Source organism: Eubalaena glacialis, chromosome 6 (genome assembly GCF_028564815.1).
Source record: "Eubalaena glacialis isolate mEubGla1 chromosome 6, mEubGla1.1.hap2.+ XY, whole genome shotgun sequence".
Lineage (NCBI taxonomy): Eukaryota > Metazoa > Chordata > Mammalia > Artiodactyla > Balaenidae > Eubalaena > Eubalaena glacialis.
This window is the reverse complement of record NC_083721.1, coordinates 118,160,141-118,184,400: the sequence shown is the minus strand read 5'-3', so window position 1 is coordinate 118,184,400 and position 24,260 is coordinate 118,160,141. Positions and strand designations below refer to the sequence as shown.

The following is a 24,260-nucleotide window of genomic DNA, read 5'->3' as shown; positions in this document are numbered from 1 at the left end:
CTGTGCAGAACAGACTGGCAAATGCCTCTGATGTGGGGCTGCCAGGTTAGGGCAGGTCCTGGTACCACCTCCTCACCCCTGCACAGTCAAAGTCAGTGCTCCCAGTGACAGGCTGTCCTGCCTGGCCCTGCTGTGCCCTCCAGGAAGTGCTGGATTCCTTCAAATCATTAGCTGCTTTAGTCTAGAGGGACTGTAGAGGTTTTTTGAGTGGGTCGTCTTTCACGTATAATGCAGCTTTGGATCCAACCCTGACTCTACAGATCGTAGGCTAGGGTCCTTTCTGGATGCATTTATAAGACATCGACAAGAGCTGATAAGCATGACCTGTTGGGTCAGAGAAGGAAATTTTGTAGCTGGGTGCCTGGAGAGGAGAGAAGAGGGACTTGTGACAGGAGAGAATGCCATCCCATGTGTGGCATTTGGGTTGCACTCAACCTACAGGTCTGGTTTTGGGCTTTCCTGAAAGATATTTGACATCCCAGGCACAAACAAGGCTAGTTGGGGGTACAGATGACAGAGTGTGCTCTTCTCCACCCATGCCCTCGCTCTATCACAGACTCCATGCATTCTAGAACCCTAGGGTTGCAGAGTGTCCCTGGGGAACAATTCCTTTGCCTTGGAAAAGCAGTCTTGTCATAGAAGCCTCAGAGGCAGGTAGGCTGTGAGCTGCCTTGGTGTGGGAGCTGGGATAGCAGAGGAAACAGGAGGACTTAGAAACTTCCAGAATGAAGTAGGAGGGACTTGGGTGAGAGAGCAGGGTGGGAAGCAATGCCTTGGTTCTCTTTTTGGCAGGGGGCTGACTATTAAGAGCCATCGAAATTTGGAAATTAAATCTAGTATGATTGTTATTTATGTTCATCTACTGGGGAAGTCTAGGGATATTTATATTGGTTTCAGATGGGTCAACAAAGGTCAGGAAAAGTTAGATGATGCCCCAACATTACAGAACTGGTGAGAGCAAGAGTTTGGGCTTAAACCAAGTCTCTTTCCTGCTTCAACAAGCTGGTTCAATTTGTATTTACTTACTGAGAAAATAGTCTGTATTTTAGTGGCAGCGTAGTTTCAGTGATTTTAGGAAACTGATTTAAGTTCTAAGAGCAGGGGCCAATGCCTTGCACGTCTTTCCTGTAGGGCATGTGGTTGAAGCTTAATCAATATCTTGCGAGTCATTTGATTCATTCACTAGAACCAGCATCAGCATCTTCTCTTGAGTGTTGTAGGCAGTTACTGGCAAAAGATTGGGAAGATGTGGCAGTACAATAGACCTTATATCTCAACATCACCACCCCCTCCAAAATGAAGGAGTGAAAGCCCTGGTAGATTTATGGTTAGACAGAAACCAAGGGGAAGGGTACATGCAATATGGTAGGGAGGGGACTGAGTTTAGGGACTTCAGTAAAGATTAGAAGCAGTCAGGTCTCTGGGACAGAAAGAAGGGTTGAAAATTGGCCATCAACATTTAACAAAAATGTATTGAGTGCTTAGCACACATCAGGCATTGTTCTAGGGATTCAGCAGTGGATGAAACAGAACTGATTTACGGTGAAAGCATTTTGAGGATTGGGTTATATTTTATTTACATCTTTCCTTAAGCCCTTGTAGTCCTAGGATGATGGAAAGACTTGGATTTGTAAAATTTATATCCCAGCTTGTTCAAAAAAACTTACAGCAACTCCTAAAGTAGTATACAATTCATGAAGATATCATAAAATAGAAGTAGAAGTAATAGGTAAATACATTTCAAAAAATTTAAAAATCATTGGAACCCGAATCCAGCCAGGAATAAGGCTAGTTACTAGGACACAACATGTATCTTTGAAATCCTAGATGCCACAAGTGAGCCACAGATGCGGCTTTAGGCTTTTCGGTGACTGAACAACTTGGGGGTTTGGGGGGGGTGGTGATACCACCATTGAAACAACCAACCAACCATGGTTCTTTGGAAGAAGAACAACAAATCCTAATACCAAGACCAGAAGGAAATTCCTTTAAGAATCCTCCAAAAAACAGGACGCTCTGTGGTTGTGCTATGGGACTGTATCACAAGCCAAAGGCCACTCAGGTGAGGCTGGGAGAGCTCTCACCTTGAACCCAATGGCCGGGGCTTTGTGGGTTCACATGGCATCTCCTGCAACAAGGGGGGGCAAGCGTGCCCATAGTGAGTCAGGCCCTGCCGCTTTCTTCAGCAGACATTAAACACACGGGAAAGCATGGCTATTGATTCTGCATGTGTTTCATGAGATAAAGAACTTTAATGTGATTCACAGAATAGCTGGAAGCAAGGCAGGAGGAAGATAAGAAGGCCTGAAGTGAGCTTCTTGCAGAGAAATGTGGGTTTGTAAACATGATCAGAACAATCTCCGCTCAGGCCCTTTTGCTCACCGGGCTCATTACGTACGTGTGGGTTTGGCCATAGATGTGCTATGGAGTGGGTGAAGAAGGCCAGAGAAAGGGTGGGAAAAGGCTGTCACGTTAGAATAGAATGAATACATCTAGAAATGAAACTGCTTTGCCTTTTCCATAGAAATCATCTGGAGAGCCCCTCCCCCTCCCCCCTTTTAAGGAAGTACTTACTGTTCGGTCAGCTGGGATATCTGTGAATGCGATACACAGAGAAAAAGTGAAGCTGTGTCTCCACGTCTTCCTCTCAATGTATCTCCATGTTTTTCTCTCTCTGATTTTAGAAAACAATAAAATGGGTAAGAAATTGTGAAGGAAGTTTGATCAGTCATTACAAGGCAAGAAATGACACTAAAATATAACAAGGAATAAAGATTAATGTATGGGATGCAGAATCACATAACCAACCGTGATGGGTAGTTTTGGGGTACCTGCCAAACTCATATCCTCTTCTAGGAGACCTCCCCTCACACACACACACACACACACACACACACACACACACTCACTCACTCATCCTCTGGGCCCAGCCCCTCCCTGCAGCTGTGACTCATCTCTTACTTCAGTTGTGTGGAGTAAGGATGGGCACGTGACCAAGGGCATCTGGTGCAGAGGCTGGGCTGCATCATTCTGATGTTCATTCTCTCTCTCTCTCTCTCTCTCTCTCTCCCCCTCCTTCCCTCCCTCCCCCACTCCCTCTCACTCATTGGTTCTGGATCTTGGGGATAATGTAGATCCTGCAGATAATATAGAGCTGGACTTTTCCCCCTCATGTTTTGAAAAAGCAAAGAAAGCTGGTATGCAGAGAGAGAGAGGAAAGTGAATTAGAGGTACAGGGAGAAACAGGGGCCAGAGGCATGTGGCCTTAGACACACACACACACACACACACACACACACACATACACACAGAGGAGGGTGTAGGAGAGAAGAGAAGGGAGGGGAAGGGCAACCTTGGTCCTACTGGCTTTCCACGAGATCTGCCTCTCCCTGGGGCCTGAGTGCATAAACCATCCTCGTGTACTAGTGTGATGTAGATGCCTTGTGTCTTTCAGATGGATTTCTCTCCCATGCATTCTTGCTCTCACTCTTTCCTTCCTTGGATAAGATGTTTTAAGTGGGGTTTTTTTTCTATATTAAATATTCACTGACCAAGATATTAAGTAAAATAGGAAGTTTTCTTTCTTTTGAGGTAAAGAATAGAGGATTAATTGATATGGCATAAATACACTTTATGTTTTTATATATTTATGAATTTTAAAAAGGAAATAGTCAGCAATATTTGTGCAGGTGGGAGGGCAGTTGTGAAGTTTGCTTGAAAGTGAAGAAAAAAAAAAAAAAAAACCGTGAAGAAAAGAGCTCCCAGTTCGTTTTTTTTTTAATTGAAGTATACTTGATTTACAATGTCATGTGAGTTTCAGGTGTACAGCACAGTGATGCAGTTTTATATATATATGTATTCTTTTTAAGATTCTTTTCCCTTATGGGTTATTACAAAATATTGAGTATAGTTTCCAGTGCTATACAGTAGGTCCTTGTCGCCAGTTTCGTGTTAATGTGTGTGTGTTAGGTGGAGGGTGCAATATTTCACTGATTCTGTTTGCTTTTCTGCTCTCCTATGTCAGTTTCACTTCTTCACCTGTATTCCAGATACCTGTGGCCAGTCCAGGTAGCTACACATAAGCTTTGGGGAGAAGGGGGTGACGATGGTGGACTTAAAAAGTGATGTTAAGGGGCTTCCCTGGTGCCACAGTGGTTGAGAATCTGCCTGCCAATGCAGGGGACACGGGTTCGAGCCCTGGTCTGGAAAGATCCCACGTGCCGCGGAGCAACTGGGCCCGTGAGCCACAACTACTGAGCCTGCGCGTCTGGAGCCTGTGCTCCCCAACAAGAGAGGCCGCGACAGTGAGAGGCCCGCGCACCGCGATGAAGAGTGGCCCCCACTCGCCGCAACTAGAGAAAGCTCTTGCACAGAAACGAAGACCCAACACAGCCAAAACTAAATTAAAAAAAAAAAAAAAAGTGATGTTAAGTTCAGTAGTCACTAATTTAGGTGTGAAACAGAGTCAGATACATTCTTGAAGAAAAAGTTTGCTTTTGTCTCCAAACTAGCTAGAAAATTCCTAGGGCTGGGGATGGGCAGGAGGGGGAGAGGTACACCTAGATTAAACCTAGAATCTCTGCTGGACTGAGTGCCATCTTTTTCCAGCACCAGAGAATATTGGGGGAATGAAGGCAGTGCCTGGGTGTCACCCTCATTGCCGTCCGGGTGAAGCCTCAGCTGACAGCAGGGAGAGGGCTTCCCATCAGTGTCCTTGCAGGAAGGACTCTGCTCAGGGCCCTGAGGCTTCACCCAGGACTCGTCTGACCCAGAACTGTGGAAAAATCCCTCCTCCAAATGCCCTGACCTCTCAGGAGGGGGAAGTAAGGGCAAGTGGTACTGTGGAAGGGAAGATGGCTGCCTGCCTAGGCACGACCCAGGTGACACCCCAAACCTGGGCAGTGATGGAAGCCTCCCCCCACTCCCTCCTGGCTCTTTCAGATACATTAAAAAACCTTCCTCGGCATTATTTAATTAATTTCACAGTTCTTACAACATTTTGTGGAAAATGAAACTCTAGGATAATTGTTGATTTGGGGGGGATTTATGTAGTTAAGGAATCGCATCTGATTAGTTGGAGTTTTTACTGCACAAATTTTAAAGCTCTGTCTTTAATAATAAATTGAAGCTTTAAAAAGAAAATAAGGATATCGACAGATACTCTTCTCTGCTCTCAACCACAGATCAAGGAAGAATGTTTTTCTGACTCTACATTTCCTCCCCCCATCTTCAATGCCTTACACGCAGCTAGATCCACTGTAGATGCAAGATAAAACCTTTCTGAATGAATGAAAAGGGGTTTATTAATCGTCCTTTGGAAAGAATCCTGAAGGATACCAGCAAAAGCAAAAGTATTTATTTACTCTTTAGATATTTATGCAGAAAATTCACTCTCTGGTCTTCATTTCGGGGTTAGGGGGGTGATGAGTAATGTGGCCAGAGGGCCATGGCTTTGAGGAGGACGACGGCATAGGGAGCCACTCGGTGGTGGTGGTAGAGGGTGTACCTGGCCTCAGGCTGCATCTCAAGGGACTTAGAGAGCGTCTCACTGTCATGAAGGAGAACTTTCCTGGAGAGCTGGGCTTTGTTGGTGAGGCTAAGTAGTAACAAATAACCACCCAAACTCAGAGGCTCTACAGAAAGTTTATTTACCACTCTTGTCACACTCCAGGGCAGGTCACGAAGACTGCCTCTGCTTTGTAGCCCCGCCCCTTGGATCCCATGACCTCCAAGGCTGCAGTGCCAGGGGAAGGCAGAGCTGGAGCATCACATGGGAGGGTCTTCAGGACCAGGCCCCAAAATGGCCTGGGTCACTTGAGCCTGTATCCCATCAATCCAGACTCACTCCCATGGCCCCAGCTGCAAAGGAGCTGGGAAACGTGCCTTAGCTGTGTTCCTAAGAGGAACGGGGTGGGGAGTGCATAGCAGTGTCTGCCACAGAGGGCCAGTGGGGAGAGGGTGACAGCCAAAGATCAGGGCGAAGGGAGCACCTATGTGGGAGCAGATGGGTGTCTACACCAGCTTCTCCTGGGCTGTCTGGCAGGAATGTGCATCAAACATGGTCCTTCCCCATGTGAAGTCATACTCTTCATTTTCCTTGGCTAAATGAAAGGATGGCAATTTAAGTGCAGTTAGTGAGCTGGGGCATCTTAGAATGCATACCTGTGAATCAGATGTGATAGCCTTTTTTGCACTAGGTAAAGTCCATGACAAACTGGAATCTGAGGAGGCTGCAACGACAGGGCGAGCGGCTTGTGTGCCCTGAGACTGTGTGTCCCCGGTGGGGCATGGGCTTGAATTGCTTGAGGACTCAGACACCTTCTCTGTGCTCCCCCTTACAAACCAGACTGGAGGAGAGAGGGAACAGAGGCTATCAGGAGCCCCTGAGACTCTCCCTCTCCTCCAGAACTAGATTGCTGGCCCACAGGGAGAAGAGAACTTGCGCTGAGTGAGAGACACACCCAGCCTGCCACTCATCCTGTTCTTTCCGAATGAGTCGAAGTCCCTCCAACCAAGATTCTAGTAAAGAGATATTACCCTTTAAGACATGTGCCTTTTAAAAAAATTACTGAAGTATAGTTGATTTACAATATTGTGTGCCTTTTAATTGTTGGGTGGCTTTCAGAGCACCATAGCTATTCCCCAGGGTCTCTACCGCCACTGTGTGATACTGTCCTGTAGGACCCGCAGGGGATGGTTTCTGACAGGGTCATCCAGTTGGCCTTGGGCTCATTCGGACTTTCCAAACAGGCAAGTGAGCCCCAGCTCTGGGCATGACACGGCAGGTGTGTCTGGTTATCTAAGGGGGTACGGGGGAATCGCAAAGTCTGTAAATCAAAGTGTAAGTTTATTGAGTTTGCATTAGCATTTTTATCAGCAAGAGGGTGTTTTCCTGAGTGGGAATTTTATCCTGGAAGCCAGGGCCCCAGGCCTGCCCAGTCTTTCTCTCTGTCCTTTAGCTTCAAGGAGCAGGTGCCTCTTCTCTAAACTGACCAGCATTGCTCTGTCCCTTGTCACTTGGAGGAGGGAGCTTATCTGCTGAAGCCACCATCTGCCCTGAGCCATGAACGCCTGCCATGAACCATGATGAAGGGGGTTGAGAATGGGCGGACCACCAGCTCACACCCCGAGCACCCAAACAGCACAGGCTCCTAACATCTAAATAGAAGGAGTCAGGGGCAGCAAGGCGGTTAGGAAAACAGGGCTGATGGCTTGGGGCTGGTCTTGAAGCAGCATTTCTCTAAACAATCACCCTTTTTACCTCTACTGGGTCATGTTGGAAGGGGAAAGGTTGAGGAAAATTGAGAGAGGTTAAGCTCTCTGCTCCCCAGCCTCTCCCTGGCCAGTTGTTCAGGTTTCCATAGGTAAGTGATTGGGACAATATCCACTGTAATGGCAGGCTAGTGTATCCCTCCTAGCTGGTTGCACCCTGACGCTGCTGCCAGCGTGGACCCCTCCTCCCTCCACCAGAGCTGAGACGGGCAGACCTCCCCATCTCACCTCTCTCCCTGCAAACGGGCCTCCAGAGAGGAGAGGAATTGCCCCAGGGTTGTGTGATGTGTGAGTCACCAGCCAGAGTGATCAACCTTGAATGCTTGTAAAGTGACATGAGGGCAGCGGCTCTGAAGGAGTAGATGGGACCTCCAGAGCGAAAGACTTGTAAACTGTAAAGTGAGCGCAGAGGGAAGGCACCCTCCTCCTCCTCTGCCACCCCCACCCCCCCCAAACCTGTCTGTGCCGCGTTCGGTTCTGAAGCCTCCGCCTGCTCCACGGCCACAGCCAGCTCTGCCCCAAAGGACCCAGCTTCACAGCTTCTTGCCGTTCTTTCCCACAGCGTAATAAGCACGGATGCTCTGGGGGCTGAGGGTGTGTGCAGACACCGGCAAAGGAGCCCCCAACCGTAGTGTTGCGTTTGCCGCCCTGGAGCCAGCAGGTGGCCCCGAGTCCCAGAGAGAGTGTGAGACAGTGGCTGCCACCTGGGGCGGGAGGTCGGACACAGTGCGATGATTGTCATCCCGGGGGCTCTGATCCCCGCAGAGGGCGCCACAGAGAACGCCCTGGCCATATCCCTCTTGGAAGGGTTACCCTCAGGCCATGTGTCATAAACGTTTCATCCGAGAGAAGAGAAGGGGACAGCTTACGTGCTGTCCTCTGAGGGCCCAGGTTGCGTCTTCTTGTATTTGTGTGTTCCACCCAGTTTGCAGGGGTCAGCAGTCCTCCTCTCCTTCCCAGCAGCAAGATCGTTAGTTTGCCTATTAGGCTGTCATGGAAGGTTCAGTGGCTGCTCTGAGTTTTCTCTGTTTACAGAACAGAGAACTACCAGGGAGGTGTTTTCTAAAGAAGAAAGCTTCGTGTTGGAAGTCTTTCAAAACTCTGAGAAGAGAGAGAGGGATGCAATGGGACTCTGGGGACTTCCAGGATCTCAGGCCAGTTACCCTTGGCGGTGAAGCTCCTTGTGCTTTCCTGCCCACTCCTAGAGGAGCAGACGGGACCCCGAGATGCTTCTGTGTTTAACTGTTTCATGAAGACCTCCAGAACTAGGCTCCACTAGCCCGTTACTGAAATAAGCATCCTCTTCATCATTAGACTGACTTGTAGCCTTCTAGAAATTCTCCAGATATATTTCCTGCCTGAAGGTAGAGAGACTAACATCTGGAAACGAAGGGAGTGTCCTGATGTCAGCCTGTGGGCTGCAGGTCACCATCAGAGCAAGTTATTTCTCAGGTATACAGACAGTTGTTTTTTTCCAGTAAATTGTTCCAAAAGAGAAAAAAGTACTTTTTAAAACGAGCACTTTCAAAACCTCTTGTATGGCTGCTGGGTACTGAGCAGCTGTGATGAGGGGCCTTACGGTGTGTTCTCTGTCATTCTCTGCCTCTTCCTGAGTGCTTTCTCGAGGGCGGCAGGTGGACTATAGAGAAACGGTCAGTTCCAGGCTCACTTGCGGCCTTTGGTCAGCGGCAGATCAATTTCACGGGTAATTCAGGAAAAAAAATTGACTTGAGTCATGCTTTTGTGACAGATCAAAACCCAAGATGACAGTGATATCGCTGTAATCCCAAAATGTAATATAATTTCATAATTGGGAATTAGTGCTTGAAAACACTATAAAGTTAGAAGCAACAGCCCCAGTGAGTCATTTTGCATCAAATTTACTAGGAAGAATCATTTTTCACGATTCCTCAGTGGTCCCAGCAATTACGTCTGTTGAAAGTACTGTGTTTCTTCTTTTTTCATATTAGAGGTTTATACATTTTGACCAACAGGCATGGATAGTAAGACTGTGCTTTAAATGACTTAAAAAAAGTGCATTGATATACTTTATCAATGCTCATTTAATGCACTATCATTTTAGGAAAATGATTCCAGCTCTGTTATCTGGTACCTGTGGCAACAAATGTGTAGATACATCAGAAATAGTATTTGTTTGTATTAAAATATATTCCCCATGCCTTCCAATTCCTCCCTGATGGAGCAGGCATTTTGCAGTCTGGTGTGGATATGGAGTAACAATTTGTCCATTCTAGTCAACTGTCTTGACTACCCAGGCGAAGCAATTTCCCACCAGGTTAAACAACCTTCCAAAGCCTTCTTTCTGTTCCCCTTACTTCCTGGCCTGTATCCTTAGTACATAGTTTGTAAACATTATCACAGAGGGTTTGGTACTTTAATTCGTGCATCTAAAAGTTTGGACAAAATTAACCACGTTTGCCCTTCAGTACATTAGATCTGCAGCTACATTAGTTGTCTCTGTGTCTTTAGATTTCGCAAAAGGGAACTGAAATCCAGCAAACCGTATTAGAAGCCCATTCAAAAAGTGAACAAAAAAGCAAATGAAAACCACCCAGAATGAAGCGGTGTATTTTTCACTTTGCGTTTTGTAGGCATAAGTCCCTTCTTTATAATTTGCAATTTTTTCTGAGAGGTGGTGGATTTTCACTTCAGAGGCAAACAATATCATGACAAGACAGCCGCAGGAGCCTGCAAGAGAAAGAACAAACAGCATGTTGGGACAAATATTTCCTGATTGTAAGGGACAGGGAAGAGGGTTTGTGTGCAAACTAAAGAAAGCCTTTTCCCATCATCCTCATTTGCATTCTTCTGCAAAAATATATTTCAAATTTGTAATCACGAGCCTGGTTCTCTAACCGATGGCTGGTAGTGCCTGGGTTATGGCTCTGCGTGAGAAGACTTTTGGGGGTGGTGTGGGTAGAATCAAGCCGATCTTACAAAGACTGGGAGACGTTCCACTTTGCGTGAGGAGAAGGCTGAATTGCTGGGCACCTTAAAAGCACAGTGGTGGAATCAGGCTATAAAGCAGCCACTGCTATGGTGTGGCTTCAAAAGAACAATTTCTCTGTACTTCGCAGGTCATGCAGAAGAAATGGCAGTCATCCAGCCCCCTTGTGAAAGGGCTGAGGGTTTCCTTCAGAAGGCTTACATGGCTCCTCCCCCTCCTTGGGCTCCCACCTGGCCACAGCTGCCCAGACGTGTCCCTGAGCAAAGGCAGCCATGGATAAGGTGTCGAGGCGGAGAGTATCTGTTCTCCTTGTTTGTAATAGGACTCAGGATTTTTACCTGGGCACGTGGCAGACTTGAATGAGGGCTACATTGGTTGAGGGGGGCTGGGATGTAGGGGCCGGAAAGTTTCCTTGAAGTGTGTAGTATTAGGGGCCTGCACATTCTTTCCCCTGTCCTCCTTCCTGTAGCTGAAATATGGATGCAATGGCTGGAGCACCAGCAGACGTTTTGGACAAGGTGGCCTTAGAAATGGAAGGCATATATTATGGAAAAACAGGAAAGGAGGAATTTTGGATATCAGACACTGGGAGCCACCAGTGTCTTCAGTGGACTTTAACCTCTAGATTTTTGTGTGAGAGAATAATAAACATGTATTTTTTTAACCCATTATTATTTAATTAATTAATTTATTTATTTATTTTTGGCTGTGTTGGGTCTTCGTTGCTGCGCGCAGGCTTTCTCTAGTTGTGGTGAGCAGGGGCTACTCTTCAATGTGGTGCGCGGGCTTCTCATTGCGGTGGCTTCTCTTGTTGCGGAGCACAGGCTCCAGGCGTGCGGGCTTCAGTAGTTGTGGCATGTGGGCTCAGTAGTTGTGGCTTGCGGGCTCTAGACCTCAGGCTCAGTAGTTGTGGCGTGTGGGCTTAGTTGCTCTGCGGCATGTGGGATCTTCCCGGGCCAGGGCTCGAACCCGTGTCCCTTGCATTGGCAGGCAGATTCTTAACCACTGCGCCACCAGGGAAGCCCTATTATTATTATTATTATTTTCCTCTTATTTATCACTCATTGGTAGCCTAATCTAATCTTAAGTGGTGTGGCTGTGGCCTGGATGAGATCTCTGCAGGACAGGAGCACGTCATATTGAGTGCTGCCTGGAAACTCTAATAGGCCCTCTCCCGTGAGGATGGATAATGAGAGCCCCCCAGATGGATGGATGTCACAGGGGGCAGAAGCAGGTGGCAAGAGGGGCAGAGTCAGGGGCACCGAGGAGAGCCAGGGCTCCCAGGGCTCCCACAGCTACATCTGCATCCTAGGCCATCACAGTGGGGTGCTAGTTAACAGGAAACTTGCTGAGATGGTTTTCAGACTTTGGTCAAACCACTTTGGGTTCAAACCCTGATTCCGTCAGTAGCTATGTGAAAGTAGTCAATTTTAACGTCCAAGTCTCCACTTCCTTGTCTATAAAATGTGGACAGTAAAGATGATTCAAGATTAACACTTGGTATTAGAATCGGCACATAGAAGTGCTCACTAATTGGTAGCTGTTCCTCTGGTTTGTATGTATTTTTTCATCTTGCAAGTCTTTACCATCATCCCTTACTTCGTTCCACCACACGTCATAAAAACCCCCTGAATCCATCAGATAGGCCACCCCAGAGAACGTACTGATATTATAGTGCCTCATTCCTCCACATTAGGTTCTCCCATTAGGTTTATGACTCCTTGAGGAGGGGTAAGTGCTTTTGCCTTCAATTACAGTTAACTCAAATGCCCTGGGAGCAGCAACATAGTGGCTTAAGTTCCCATTCATTAATTCACTCATTCATTTATTCCATTAGACTTTTTACGGGCCAAGCATGGGAATAGTGGTGGAGATCTCAACATTAAAGAAAATGCAGATGGTTTCTGCTGTAACAGAGAGTATAATCAGGCAGGGAACTCAGATAAAACAGTTATAAACCAATCGCAGTGGGTGTCATAGTAAGGGAGGTGCAGGTGGCTATTACTGAGAAGGTGGGCAGCATCCTAGAAGGTCCTTTGGAAGTAGCTGTAGGAAAAGTTAGCAAAGGGAGGTTGGGCTGTGTGGGGAGAACACTCCAGACATGAGGTGCTACCATGCAAAATGATGTTCCCATTCCTTTTCCAAAGGCTGGGTTTGGGTTGGTACGATGGGGGTGGGGTTGGGTTGGGGGTGAGGAGGAAAGGTGAAATTTCATTTCTTCTGTGAGAATTTCACCTGGGACCGGCTCCCGCCAGCTTGAGCCTCACCATCATACATCCCCAAGTAATTAAGTGATATAATTTTCTTGAAACTTCACTTCCCACCAGCCTTGGAGAATATTCCTTTGTAAAAATTGTCAGCCTATTTTTGTATTCTGAGCTTAAAACCAGAGCTCTCCCCTGGCAATACTGTATTATTCCTTTATTGTTAGATCCAACAAAGAGGCTGCGATGCTGTTTTCTCTTTATCTTTTATTTGAAAATTGTGGAGAAAATGCCATTGCTTTTACCATAAGAACCTTCTTTGTGTGAGGAGATGGTGAATTTCAGACAGAAGCGAAACACTGTATTTCCCTGGTGCTTGAAAGGAAAATTCAAGCTCGGTTTCCTTTTTCAAGTTGTTAAATATTTTAAAGCTACTGCTTTGTTAAGGAGAAAGCATCACACTGAGACTGCATTTCAAATTCTTAAAGTAAAAGTTGCTTGGGTATCTAAGACCAATAGCCCTTTGCTGGAGCTAATACTTCAAGCATGCAAGCTCCCCAAACACGATGTAGTCGTCAAGAGGATGGTCTGAGGTTCCGCTCTGGAGTCTGGGGTTGTCCATGAGGTCGACTTGGTCATTTCAGAGTCAGAGCATGGAAACCCAGCCTGAGTCTCTGCCAACCCCTCAGCGACGCTAGGACACGCAGAGGGAGACAACTCAGTGTGAATTTAGGATATTTTTGCCTCTCTCTGTCCCTGGCTCTAAAGGAAATGTGGGACCACCAATATCTATTTATGGCTTATGGACCAAAAGATACCCAGGAAGAGTTTCTGTTTGTGGCCTGGCCGCTGGGGACATGAAGAGAGGTGTGTAAGGGATGTGAGTGGTGGTGGGAACAGGGCTCAGCACGTTTTCCGGTCTGGCCCTTAGATTCCAGCAAGGGGGCTCCTGCTATGGGTCCCACATTTAGAGGGTCCTACTTTCTCTCCTGTTGACACCCCTCCCCATGGGGTGAGGAATGCTTGATGTCAGTGGGATGGGGCCATCTGGAGTCCCTGACCACATGCCAGATGGTACCCCTGGGACCCAGGAATTTCCTCCGCAAACAGCCCTGAGCATATTTCCTGGGCTGGCACGAGCATACTTCCTGGGCTGGCACGAGCATCTTCCCTGGGTCCATTTACACAGGGGTGGATTTTGTGGCTTCTGCTGTACAGGCCTGAGGGTGGCCAAGGAACAGCTGTTTGGGGGGCATGGTCAGAGCTCGGATACGCGGTGGAGTGTTCACACACATATGCTCGAGGCCCTTTACAGTGTGGATGGAACCAGCCACGGGAAGAGAGACGAATAGACAGGGCTCAGCCGTCCTCTCATCACCACACCAGGTGCAGAATTCCCAGGGCTCAAGAAGTCTAAATTTGAATCTGGCCTCCAGGTCCTTATAGAGAGACGTGTGTCAAGGGCGAAGGATAAACATGTTTCACTGAATAGTTTATTAGCTTATAACTTTTAAATGTTGAGACACGTGGTATGTGGGCTTTCATTCGTGCTCTTGCCCAAGGGTTAGGATCAGGCCTGCAAGCTTCCTCCCCGTTACCCATGTTCCCCAAGAGCCCAAACTCAGCTGGGGCCATTTGGACAGATTTCCCCCTTGTCTGTCTATCTGACCAACACTGCTCCAGCTCACAAGAAAGGTTAAAGTACACCAAATTTAGGAAAACCCGACAAGCCTTGCTCAAGCCAGAATTTGGAATATAACCAGGCATACGAGGTTTTGCTCCAGGTGTCTTACTCAAAGACGAGCCATTTTCCTTTCACGTATTTGATTTCCCCACCATCTGGCTGGTACCGTAGTGGGTTTTTTTTTTTTTTTTCCTTCTCCTTTTAATGACTTTGATTACTGAGTTAATTTCTGACTGAATAGGATAGCTGAGTTATAGGGCTGTCACACCATGAATTATCAGTCAATTAACAAACGTGTCATGTACTAGACACTACACACTCAGGGCTCTCCTCTGGCAGCTGAGACTACAGAGCCGGTCACCTCTCTCCTCCAGTCCCTTACAATATAGGGAATGAAGGTCACAGCCAACAAGAAAGCTGCTTCTTTATCCTTCGGTGACCCCTGAGAGTGACTATACTTTGTGGGTGGGAATATCCTGCCAGGGTCCATGGGAGTCTAGGGTACCATGGGTTTCAGTAGAAATGTGTCCTCAAAGGTGAAAAAAAACCTCTGAAACTTTCTCCTATTATCACTAAGATTGCATTTCGGAAATAGTAAATTAGAATTTCTATTCCATTTAAAGTAATGGCCAAGATTTCCAGAAAGCTAACATGTCATCTTTAAACTCTCTTAGAGATGATGAGGGGAAGCAGGATTTGCCACTCCCAAATATACCACTTCAACAGATTGATTATTTTGAATTAAAGTTACTTAAGAAACAACTAGTGCAAGAAGGACACTCTGACCTTCCTCCGTCTCCCTGAAATCAGGAAATAAATTTCCCACGTGAAGCGTACCCTCCCTGCACCTGGAGGGTAGAAGGCATCCTTATCACCAGAGATAGGGAATTCAGGGCCGAGATGGCTGTATAAAAAAACCTTGCTACTTCTTCACTAATTTACTACCCCAAGCCCAAACTACTTTGGTCAATTTTTCACAAATTTATTGTTTCTTTGTCTGAAAGGTATAAACGCGGTCTGCTTGGGTCAGTTCTTTGAGTCTCATATTTTATGAGCTCCTGTATGTATGAAACTAAATTTGTTCTTCTCCTGTTAACCTGTCTTATGTCAATTTAATTATGAGGCAGCCAAAGAACCTGGAAGGGAAGAGTGAAAACTTTTTCTCCCCTACAATGACAACTGTTAGAGGCATTCCATTTCTTCTACAGAATGATAAGTTGAAAATGTCCTTCTTTAAGGAGTCTTGAGAGATGATACATGGGGTTGAAAAAGCCACAACTTTTCAGGTGTAAGCGCTAATTTTCTGTGAAATTATGTAATCTCACTAGAAAGTCAGTTATTATTGGTGAGGTCTCCAGTAATGATTTCTTCCCCAAATGGAAGCTGCTCCAGTTCCAAACTGTTTTAGAGACCAATGGCTACCATCTAGACTAGTAAAGCAAGCTAATACCTAAGAGTAGATTTTGAGGTCATAATGGAGAGCAATTTGGTCATGTATCTCCAAAGAGCAGGTGTGGAGGAAGTTATAACACCAGTTGGGTTCAGATTTTCCCCCTCTTCTGTGATACAATGTCTTCTGTAATGGAGAGTTGAAGAGCCCATATCTAACTTAAGTTTTACAAATGTCATGTTAGTGAGAAGAGTGATTCATGCAAAGATCTTTTTCTCATTTGAATTGATTTTCAGAAAAGGAGATTGTCATTTGTTACTAGAAAATACGTAGAGCTGCTTCTGTTTTATTCATTTACCAACAAATACTTACTGGATGCTGACTGAGCTATTCTGGGCACTGGGGATACAGCACTGAATAAAGCAGACAAAAATCCCTGTCTTCATGGAGCTCTCAGTGGTAGAGAGAGTGGAGAGAGAGGCTATAACAAAATAAGTAATTCCATTCTGTAGTTTATCAGAGTGTGATGTGTACTAAGGAGAATAAAATAAAGCAGGGAAGAGGGATGGCCTGGGGAGGCCTCAGAGAGAAGATGACACTTTAGTGCCTCTTGCAGAAGTCAGGGGGTGAGAAGGTAGGTATTTGAGGGGAAGAGCATTTCAAGCTGAGGGAACAGCGAGTGCAAAGGGAACCAGGGGATTTGAGCAGAGAGAAGAAGAGAACCAGGCAGAGGGGAGTAAGCGGTGAGGTATGTGTGCGGGTTTCTAGGGTGGGCACAGCAAGTGCTGCTCTGGCGGTCGTAGCAAGGACTTGGGTTGTGACTCTAAATGAAACAGAGGGGAGACACTTGTGCATGTTCTAAACAGGACAGGAGTCTCTTTGCAGTTGTGACGGGACAAGATTGAGCATCTCCTTGCACCAGATCATGCACGGCCGGGCCCCGTGCAAAGTGAGCTAAACAGCCCTTCTGTTGCGTCCTTGCCGTGAATGAGCTGAATGCAATCCCGTCACTACGGTTCTGCCCCTTCAGATGCTGCCCTGTATCTCAAAACAAAATTCCTTGTCCGTTGACCGTCACGGGCTGGCTAATATTACTTCTCTTCCTTCTGTGGCCTCCTTCCAAAGCTTATGCTGAGAAATTAGTCTTTTTTGGTGCTGACTTTTCCTGCCACGGCTCTTCTCCCTCCTCAGGCTCTGTGGCTTTAATGCCCAGGTGTCCCTGGGTCTTTCTCAGACTCTGAACAAGAGCTCCTCCATAAGGACTGAAGCGGAACAAAGCTGCAGATGGTTTTTCACTAACAGTTGCAGAATAATATGCCCTAGACTTATTACAGAGGCCAGGATATTATTAATACTGAAACTGATATATAACGTAAGCATCCTTCTATTTCTGTACTGCTATTTGTTTTCCTGTCTTCATGTTTTACATATGACTGAGCTTATTTATGTTCCATGCCACAGCTGTAATTTTCGTAATTAATTATGTCCATATTAGGAGTATTTTCTTTGTTTGCCTTGCTTGGTGTAACTCAAACATGATGCTACATGTAAGAGAAGGCATAATAAATACACTTTGCAATAAGTCCACATTTCGGTGGTTTTCATCACCTCTAAAAGGCCTGAACCAATACATTTCATAGCATCCTCAGGGAATATTCACTGAACTGTCTAGGATGTTCCACTAAGGATCCATGGCAAGTCTTCCACGTAACCTGCTCTCTTACATGCATATGTGGGTTAGACTCTCTATCATCAGTTGGGAACCTTCTCGAATGGAATGTATAAAAGGCATATATCAGGGCTTCCCTGGTGGCACAGTGGTTAAGAATCCGCCTGTCAATGCAGGGGACACGGGTTCAAGCCCTGGTCCGGGAAGATCCCACATGCCGGGGAGCAACTAAGCCTGTGAGCCACAACTACTGAGCCTGCGCTCTAGAGCCCTCAAGCCACAACTACTGAGCCCGTGTGCCACAACTACTGAAGCCCGTGTGCCTAGAGCCCATGCTCTGCAACAAGAGAAGCCACCGCAATGAGAAGCCCGTGCATCTCAATGAAGAGTAGCCCTCGCTCACCACAACTAGAGAAAGCCCACGCACAGCAAAGAAGACCCAACACAGCCAGCCAAAAATAAAAATAAAATAAATAAATTTATTAAAAAAAAAAAAAAAGGCATATATCAGTGCTCCAGTGTGAAACTATGGGTCTAGTTGCTGCTATACTCAGCTGCTTCTATTTGGACTCCTGGTCTTTCTCTACCTCCTTAATTTGAGTGCCTCTCTCTCTTCTACTGTGTTATAAACCTTGAGGAAAGTGTTTTTCACCCTTTCCCCATTCTGCCTTCCCCTGCCACCCTTCCCTCCCTCTCATTGAGTCTCGCAGGTGGCCTCCCTTTCACATACTTCATTGTTGATCTGTACTCTTTTTTTTTTAAACTTTTAATTGGAGTAGAGTTGATTTACAATGTTGTGTTAGTGTCTGGTGTACAGCAAAATGATTCAGTTATTTATATATATATGTATGTATGTATGTATATATATTCTTTTTCATATTCTTTTCCATTATGGTTTATTACCGGATACTGACCATGGTTCCCTGTGCTCTACAGTAGGTCTTGCTGTTTATCTGTTTTATATCTAGTTGTCAGTATCTGCTAATCCCAGACTCCTAATTTATCCCTCCCCCACCCCCTTCCCCCTTTCGTCACCATAAGTTTGTTTTCTATTGTTGGCCTGTACTCTTGAAATGTCCCCCGCTTGTAGCCTCTGGGACACCACGTCTCCTGATTTTCCTTCTTCCTCTCCAGACACACCTAGTCAGTGTCCTTTGCTGCCTCCTTCTCAGCCCCAAAATTAACTGATGGTGATATTCAGGGATTGGTCCTAGGCCAATTTTTCTCTATCTACATTCTCTTCCTAGATGATCTCATCCATTTTCATTGCTTTGAATGATATCTATATCCTGACAACTCTTAAATTTACGTTTTTTGTCTAGACCTCGTCTCTGACCTCCAGACTCATATATCTGACTGTCTACTTGACATGTCCTCTTGAACATCTCATAGGATCTCAAACTTGACATGCCCTAAATGGAACACTTGATTTCTAATGCTAAGCTCCTCTCCCCACTTCTTTTTTGCCCTAAACTCTAAGCCTGTTCCTCCCCTGTCTTATTCAGCTTGATTAATGCCACCACTGTCTACTAATTGCTTAAGCTACCTACAAAACGTTTTGGATCTACTTTCAAAATGTTTTTAGAATACATTCATCTCTCTCCATCTCCAATGCAATAGCCTAGTCTTTCACCAGACATCTCTTAAAAGGGAAATCAGTTGGACTTCCCTGGTGGTGCAGTGGTTAAGAATCCACCTGCCAATGCAGGGGACACGGGTTTGAACCTTGGTCCGGGAAGATCCCACATGCCAGGGAGCAATGAAGCCCATGTGCCACAACTACTGAGCCCGCGCTCTAGAGCCCAAGAGCCACAACTACTGAGCCCACGTGCCACAACTACTGAAGCCCACGCACCTAGAGCCCGTGCTCCACAACAAAGAGTAGACCCCGCTCGCCGCAACTAGAGAAAGCCCACGCGCAGCAACGAAGACCCAATGCAGCCAAAAATAAAATAAATAAATTTATAAAAAATTAAAAGGTAAATCAGCTATCAGACAGCTTCTTAAGGACTTTCAGAAGTGTCTCATTGCAATTAGAATCCATTCTGAAAGACTTACCGTGGCATTTTTTTTAAAAAATATTTTATTTATTTATTTGGTTGCGCCAGGTCTTAGTTGTGACACATGGGCTCCTTTGTTGCGGCTTGCTGGCTCCTTAGTTGCGGCATGCGAACTCTTAGTTGCGACATGCATGTGGGATCTAGTTCCCTGACCAGGGATCGAACCCGGGCCCCCTGCATTGGGAGCTCAGAGTCTTAACCGCTGTGCCACCAGGGAAGTCCCCATACCGTGGCTTTTGAGGTCTGACATTAACTGACGTCAACTGATCTCTCTAATTTTTTTTTTTTTTTTGCCCATTTTCCCCTCACTGCCTGTTCTCTAGCCACATGGGCCTTCTTTCAGTGCCTACAACAAGCTGGCCTCTTTCCCTAGCATCCTCATGTGTGTTTTTTCCTCTCCTTGGGAAGTTCTCTGAGGATCCTTAGCTCTTTTGTATCTTTAGAACTCAGCTACCTGGAGTAGGCTTTGCCAACCACCATATCAAGAACCGATCTTCCCTTCCCTTCATTCTCTATCATGACAGCCTGTTCATCACCCTTATTGTGATCTTTAATTCCCTATGTAAACTTCTGTTGACTCTCCCACTAGATTTTAGGCTCCACGAAGGAAGGACTGTGTGCCTGATGGGTTGTGGTAACACCAGTTCCTCTCATAATGGCTGCTACGTGGTGGCACTCAGTCAGCGTTTGTTGAATAAATGAAATGAGTGCACCTGTATCAGTGGTTCTTGACACTGGTCACACATTAGAATTACCTACGAAACCTTAAAAAAAAAAAAAAAAAAAGACCAGTGCCCAGGCTCCACCCCCAGAGACTCCAATTTGTGATGTGGGACCCAGCATCAGTATTTTTGGAACTTACTTCTGGTGATTCTAATGCACGGTCCGGGAAGAGAATCACTGTCCAAAATGAACCATGGGAGATCATTAAGATATTACTAAAATCCTAACTCAGGGAAAGACTTCTCAGGCCTGGGTTATGATTGACAAGATGAGAAAGAACAAATTAACTGACTTGGGTGGGTTTCATGGAACAATGACAGTGGGAAGAAAAGTTACACGAAGAAGGCTGAGGAATGTGAGCCAGACTGAAGGCCATGAGAAGTGGAAGGCACTTTTCTGGTCCAGGAGGGCAACAGGATATTGGGCCACAAGGACAAGCAGGCTGTGGTGACTGAAACCGTTGCTGACCTCATCCAGAGGCTGGCGCCCTTTCCTTTTCTCCCCCTGAGGTCTGGCTTGCAGGGCATCAGGGGACACAAGGAGATGCCCACAGCATTGTTACTCTAGGCAGCGTGCAAGGTCCCAGACAGACGAGCAGGAAGAGCTCTTTTCCCTTCTCTTCCCCCAAAGGAGGATACCAAGCCTGGGGGTCCCATCCAGCAGGGAGGTAGACAGCTGAAGAAAGAGCCCTGGCATGACATCAGCACAAGGAAAGGTGGCATCTTGGGGAACCCAGGGTTGAGTAGGAGGAGAAGAAAAGGGAGGAAGTTTTTCTCTGCTGGCTATGAGGGAGGCCGCCGGGGTAGAGAAACAGGGGAGGAAACTCAGCAGAAGAGAGCTGCCCCAGGGGAAAGAGGTCTCTAGTGAAGTGTGACTCCCACGGGCATTAAGGGACCTCCCCCCCCAATACAGGCTCTGGCCTCTGAGTGTGTGATTCATTGGCTCACATTTCGAGTGTTTGTGATAAGGGCCGTGAAATCCCCATCTTTCCACAAGTGGGGTTTAAAGCTGGGGTCTCTGTGAATATTACAACTTTAGATAAACTTTTCCAAGCCTCCAGGGGCTTACGGATACTATATGTAGATCAAAGGGAATGAAGTAATTAGTCTGTGATTCAAGAGTGACTTGTTACCTCTAGAGGTCACAAACTTTCAGTCCATCTGACCTTCAAACATGTTTCGTTGTCATGCACAGTTTTTAAAAAATTGTTGAAAATTCTGGTTTTTAAAAATAAGAATTTTTTTTAAATTGTTGAAAATTCTGGTTTTTAAAAATAAGAATTCTTATATCTGTTTTATAAAAAAAAACAGATAATCTGGAAACACTAGGCCTTTATCCTCCATAAGACGCAGATCTGGAGCTGGCTCCTTCTTTCCTTTCACCCCCTCTCTTCCTTCCCTCATCCACAAACCTTTATTGAGCACCTGCTTTTGCAACAAGTTCAAGGATAAATACAATACAGTGTAAGCCCAGGGCCTGTGTTCCCGCATATATTTCTGTGCTCAGGTTTTCTTTGCATTAAACTTGGCCAAAAGCCGAGATAAGATCTGGGACTTGGATTAAAGTCTGCATTCTCTGAGTCATCCTGCTTTTCAAATACCGTTAGTTTGGTCGTCCGTTAGAACTGTCAAATAATTTGTCTTCCAAATGGGCTGTTCTCAGTTTCATTCAGAAGCCGGAGTGTGAGATGGCTGTGCCACTTAATAAGCTGTTGTGTCTTGGCATCAAACCAGCTCTTCTTTTCTGTGCTTTGTGATGCTGGGTGCAGGCTCCCCCCACTCTGGTTCTGCCTTGTCACCTGCCCCAGTTCTACCAATAGGGAGGATACCAGGGCAGGGGAGGAAGGTCTGTCTGGCCTTGCCACGGGATAGCACTTCTCTGGGCCTCCGCTGAGGAGTTCCCAAGCCCTTTCCACATTCCCAGAGCTGCCTGCTGGTGTCACATGACAGTGCCATCTCCTCAATGGAGGTCTGAGACCCAGTGCCCCGAGGCCTCTCCTCAAGCCTCTAGGTTCTGGTAACACTAAACACTTCCCTGGGTTCTCTAGCCCTAGGGCTGGCCACTGCTTTGTGACATTGCCATCTCTGAGTTACCTCAGCGTCTCCTTTTTTTTTCAGTCCTCCAACATCTATTTAATCAACTCCCTATAGCCCTGGTTCTCAAGCCTGAACTTGCATCAGAATCACCTGGAAGGCTTGGTAAAGCACAGATGGCTGGGCCCTACTCGAGAATTGCTGATTCAGGAGGTCTGGGGTGAAGCTGGAGAATTTGCTTTTCTATCAAGATCCCAGGTGATGCAGATGCTGCTGGTCTGGGGACTCCACTTGAAGAACCACTGCTGAACGTTATATTCCCTCTGTTAAAATAGTGTGTATCCTGTTGTCTAGTTGGTCCCTGGTTGATTCAAGGGCCTTCACTAAAACGGCACACCACCCGGATCCTCCAGTTTGGTTTGCTGTTGTGGGTGGGGTGAAGTAATCCCAATACCCACGTCTAAGCTGACCTTCCCTTGAGATTGAACCACTACCTCTGTCTGTCTGTGTGCACCCTGTACTTGGGTTCTTGCTCCTTTGCCCTGATTGCAAAGCTCTTGGCCTTCCTTTACATTACTCTGTCCCATCTCTCTGGATCTTGTCCCATCGCCTCTGCAGGTCTACTCTGCTAATTCCATCCCATTCGCATTCCGATTCCTCTTACCTGTGCTGTTTAAGTGACCGGCTTAACATCTCCTTCTGGGCTTGCTTTCGCAAGTCAGTGAATATGTATTGAATCGTTTACTGTGTGCAGAGGCCCATGCTGGATGCTTTCGCTAGAGATCCAAAGATGAGAAGGACTTAGACACTGCCGTCATAGGGTAATCATTTCTGCACAATTGAAACTGTGAAAAATTTGCTTGTGAAAAATATGGAGAAAATATTAGCAGAACCCCCGTTAGAGAGAGAACTATTTTGGTTGGGTAAATAATTTGAATAGCAAGATGTAGATGGCGTAAGACCCCAAGAGGTTGAGACAGGCTGAGACCTGGGACCCTTTTACCAGAGTGCTTGCACCTGGACAAATGTCTTCTCGAGCGAAAGAATACAAAGAAACTACAAGGGACTAAAGATCACTGCACGCATGTGCACGTGGGGCAAATTATGAACAGTAAGATACAAAAAGGCCAAAACCCAACTGCCACTTCTGAGTTGCGGGAGCAAAAGCGGGGTACTGCGCAGGATCCCTGCACACAGCACCACCAAGGGGGTGAGCAGACCACCTGTCACCCCTCCAGCCTGACCCACCGATCTGCTCCCACCCTCACCGCATTTAAGGAACCGGCTCCCCCCACCTCAGCGAGCAAGCTAGGGCACCTGTTACTTGGTCTTACTCCCTTGGGCTTCAGCACAAGTCCCAGTAAAGCCTTGCCTGAATTCCGCATTTTACCAATTTCTATTGATTAAGGAGCCCAAGAACCCAGGTTGGTAACAAAGGGTGCTCAAGTGATCATGAATAGAGGCTCCTATACTGCTTTCTAAGACGAGGAAGCACCCATTAACTACAAGGCTTTGTTTGCTAGAGAGGGAGCTGTGCGAGTTTGTGGCTGGAGTTGAATTGTGCAGGGAGAAGGGAGTGGTGTCAAGAGAGGGAAGGGGCCTGGTGGCCTGGGGGCTGGGGGCTGGCAGCCAAAGGGCAGCTGCAGAGAAGGAAAGAGTCTGATATGGACCTTCAATACACTGTCTGCTGGTGTGAGTTGTATTCTCTCTCATCTCTCCATGAAATCACTAATACAATTACTTGCTTCCTGGGGATATGACAAAGCATTGAGTCTTTTTTGCAAGTTTGGAGTGGGGTGAAATCAGAGACCTCCCACTGAAGGATGGTGCATATGAGTTATGTAGATACTTTTGATTTTCTCATCTCTTTCTCTTTCTTGTAAATATATCCTAAGCACCCTGTGGCACTGACTGGGTTTCATATTGTTTCCCATCAGCCCTAGTTATTGAGTAGGACGTGTTTATTAATGAACTAATTTTTGGGTTTAGAGTTTTCTCCTGCCCAGATACACCTACTTAGGCTACACAAAGACCCTATAGGCCTGAATATGGCAACTCATGTGTACGTGGAACACTGGCTCTTTACTCTTTTTTGATGGCTTTTATTTATTCTTCTGATTATGAATAAATAAATGCACATTACTGAATGTTTGGAAATAGTAAAAAGTATGAGAAAAAATGAAAATCACCCATAATTTTACTGCTCAGAGATAACTACTACCAACAGAATACACTCTCTTTCTCTCTCTCTCTCTAT

At 46.2% G+C, this 24,260-nt stretch overlaps 1 protein-coding gene across 2 annotated transcripts in view; it reads right to left on the bottom strand.

Annotated features, from left to right (window-relative positions):
• Nucleotides 1-9,715: 9,715 nt before the first annotated feature.
• Nucleotides 9,716-24,260, bottom strand: part of CLRN1 (clarin 1) — a 38,011-nt gene continuing 23,466 nt past the window's right edge. Inside the window, exons 3-5 of one of the 2 annotated variants that reach the window (XM_061193547.1) lie at nucleotides 23,620-23,643; nucleotides 22,518-22,535; nucleotides 9,716-9,981 (exon numbers count right to left, since the gene is read on the bottom strand). In XM_061193547.1, coding sequence (XP_061049530.1) covers nucleotides 9,716-9,981; nucleotides 22,518-22,535; nucleotides 23,620-23,643 — 308 coding nt within the window. The remainder of the gene's footprint in view (nucleotides 9,982-22,517; nucleotides 22,536-23,619; nucleotides 23,644-24,260) is intronic. The other variant, XM_061193548.1, reaches the window with a different exon arrangement.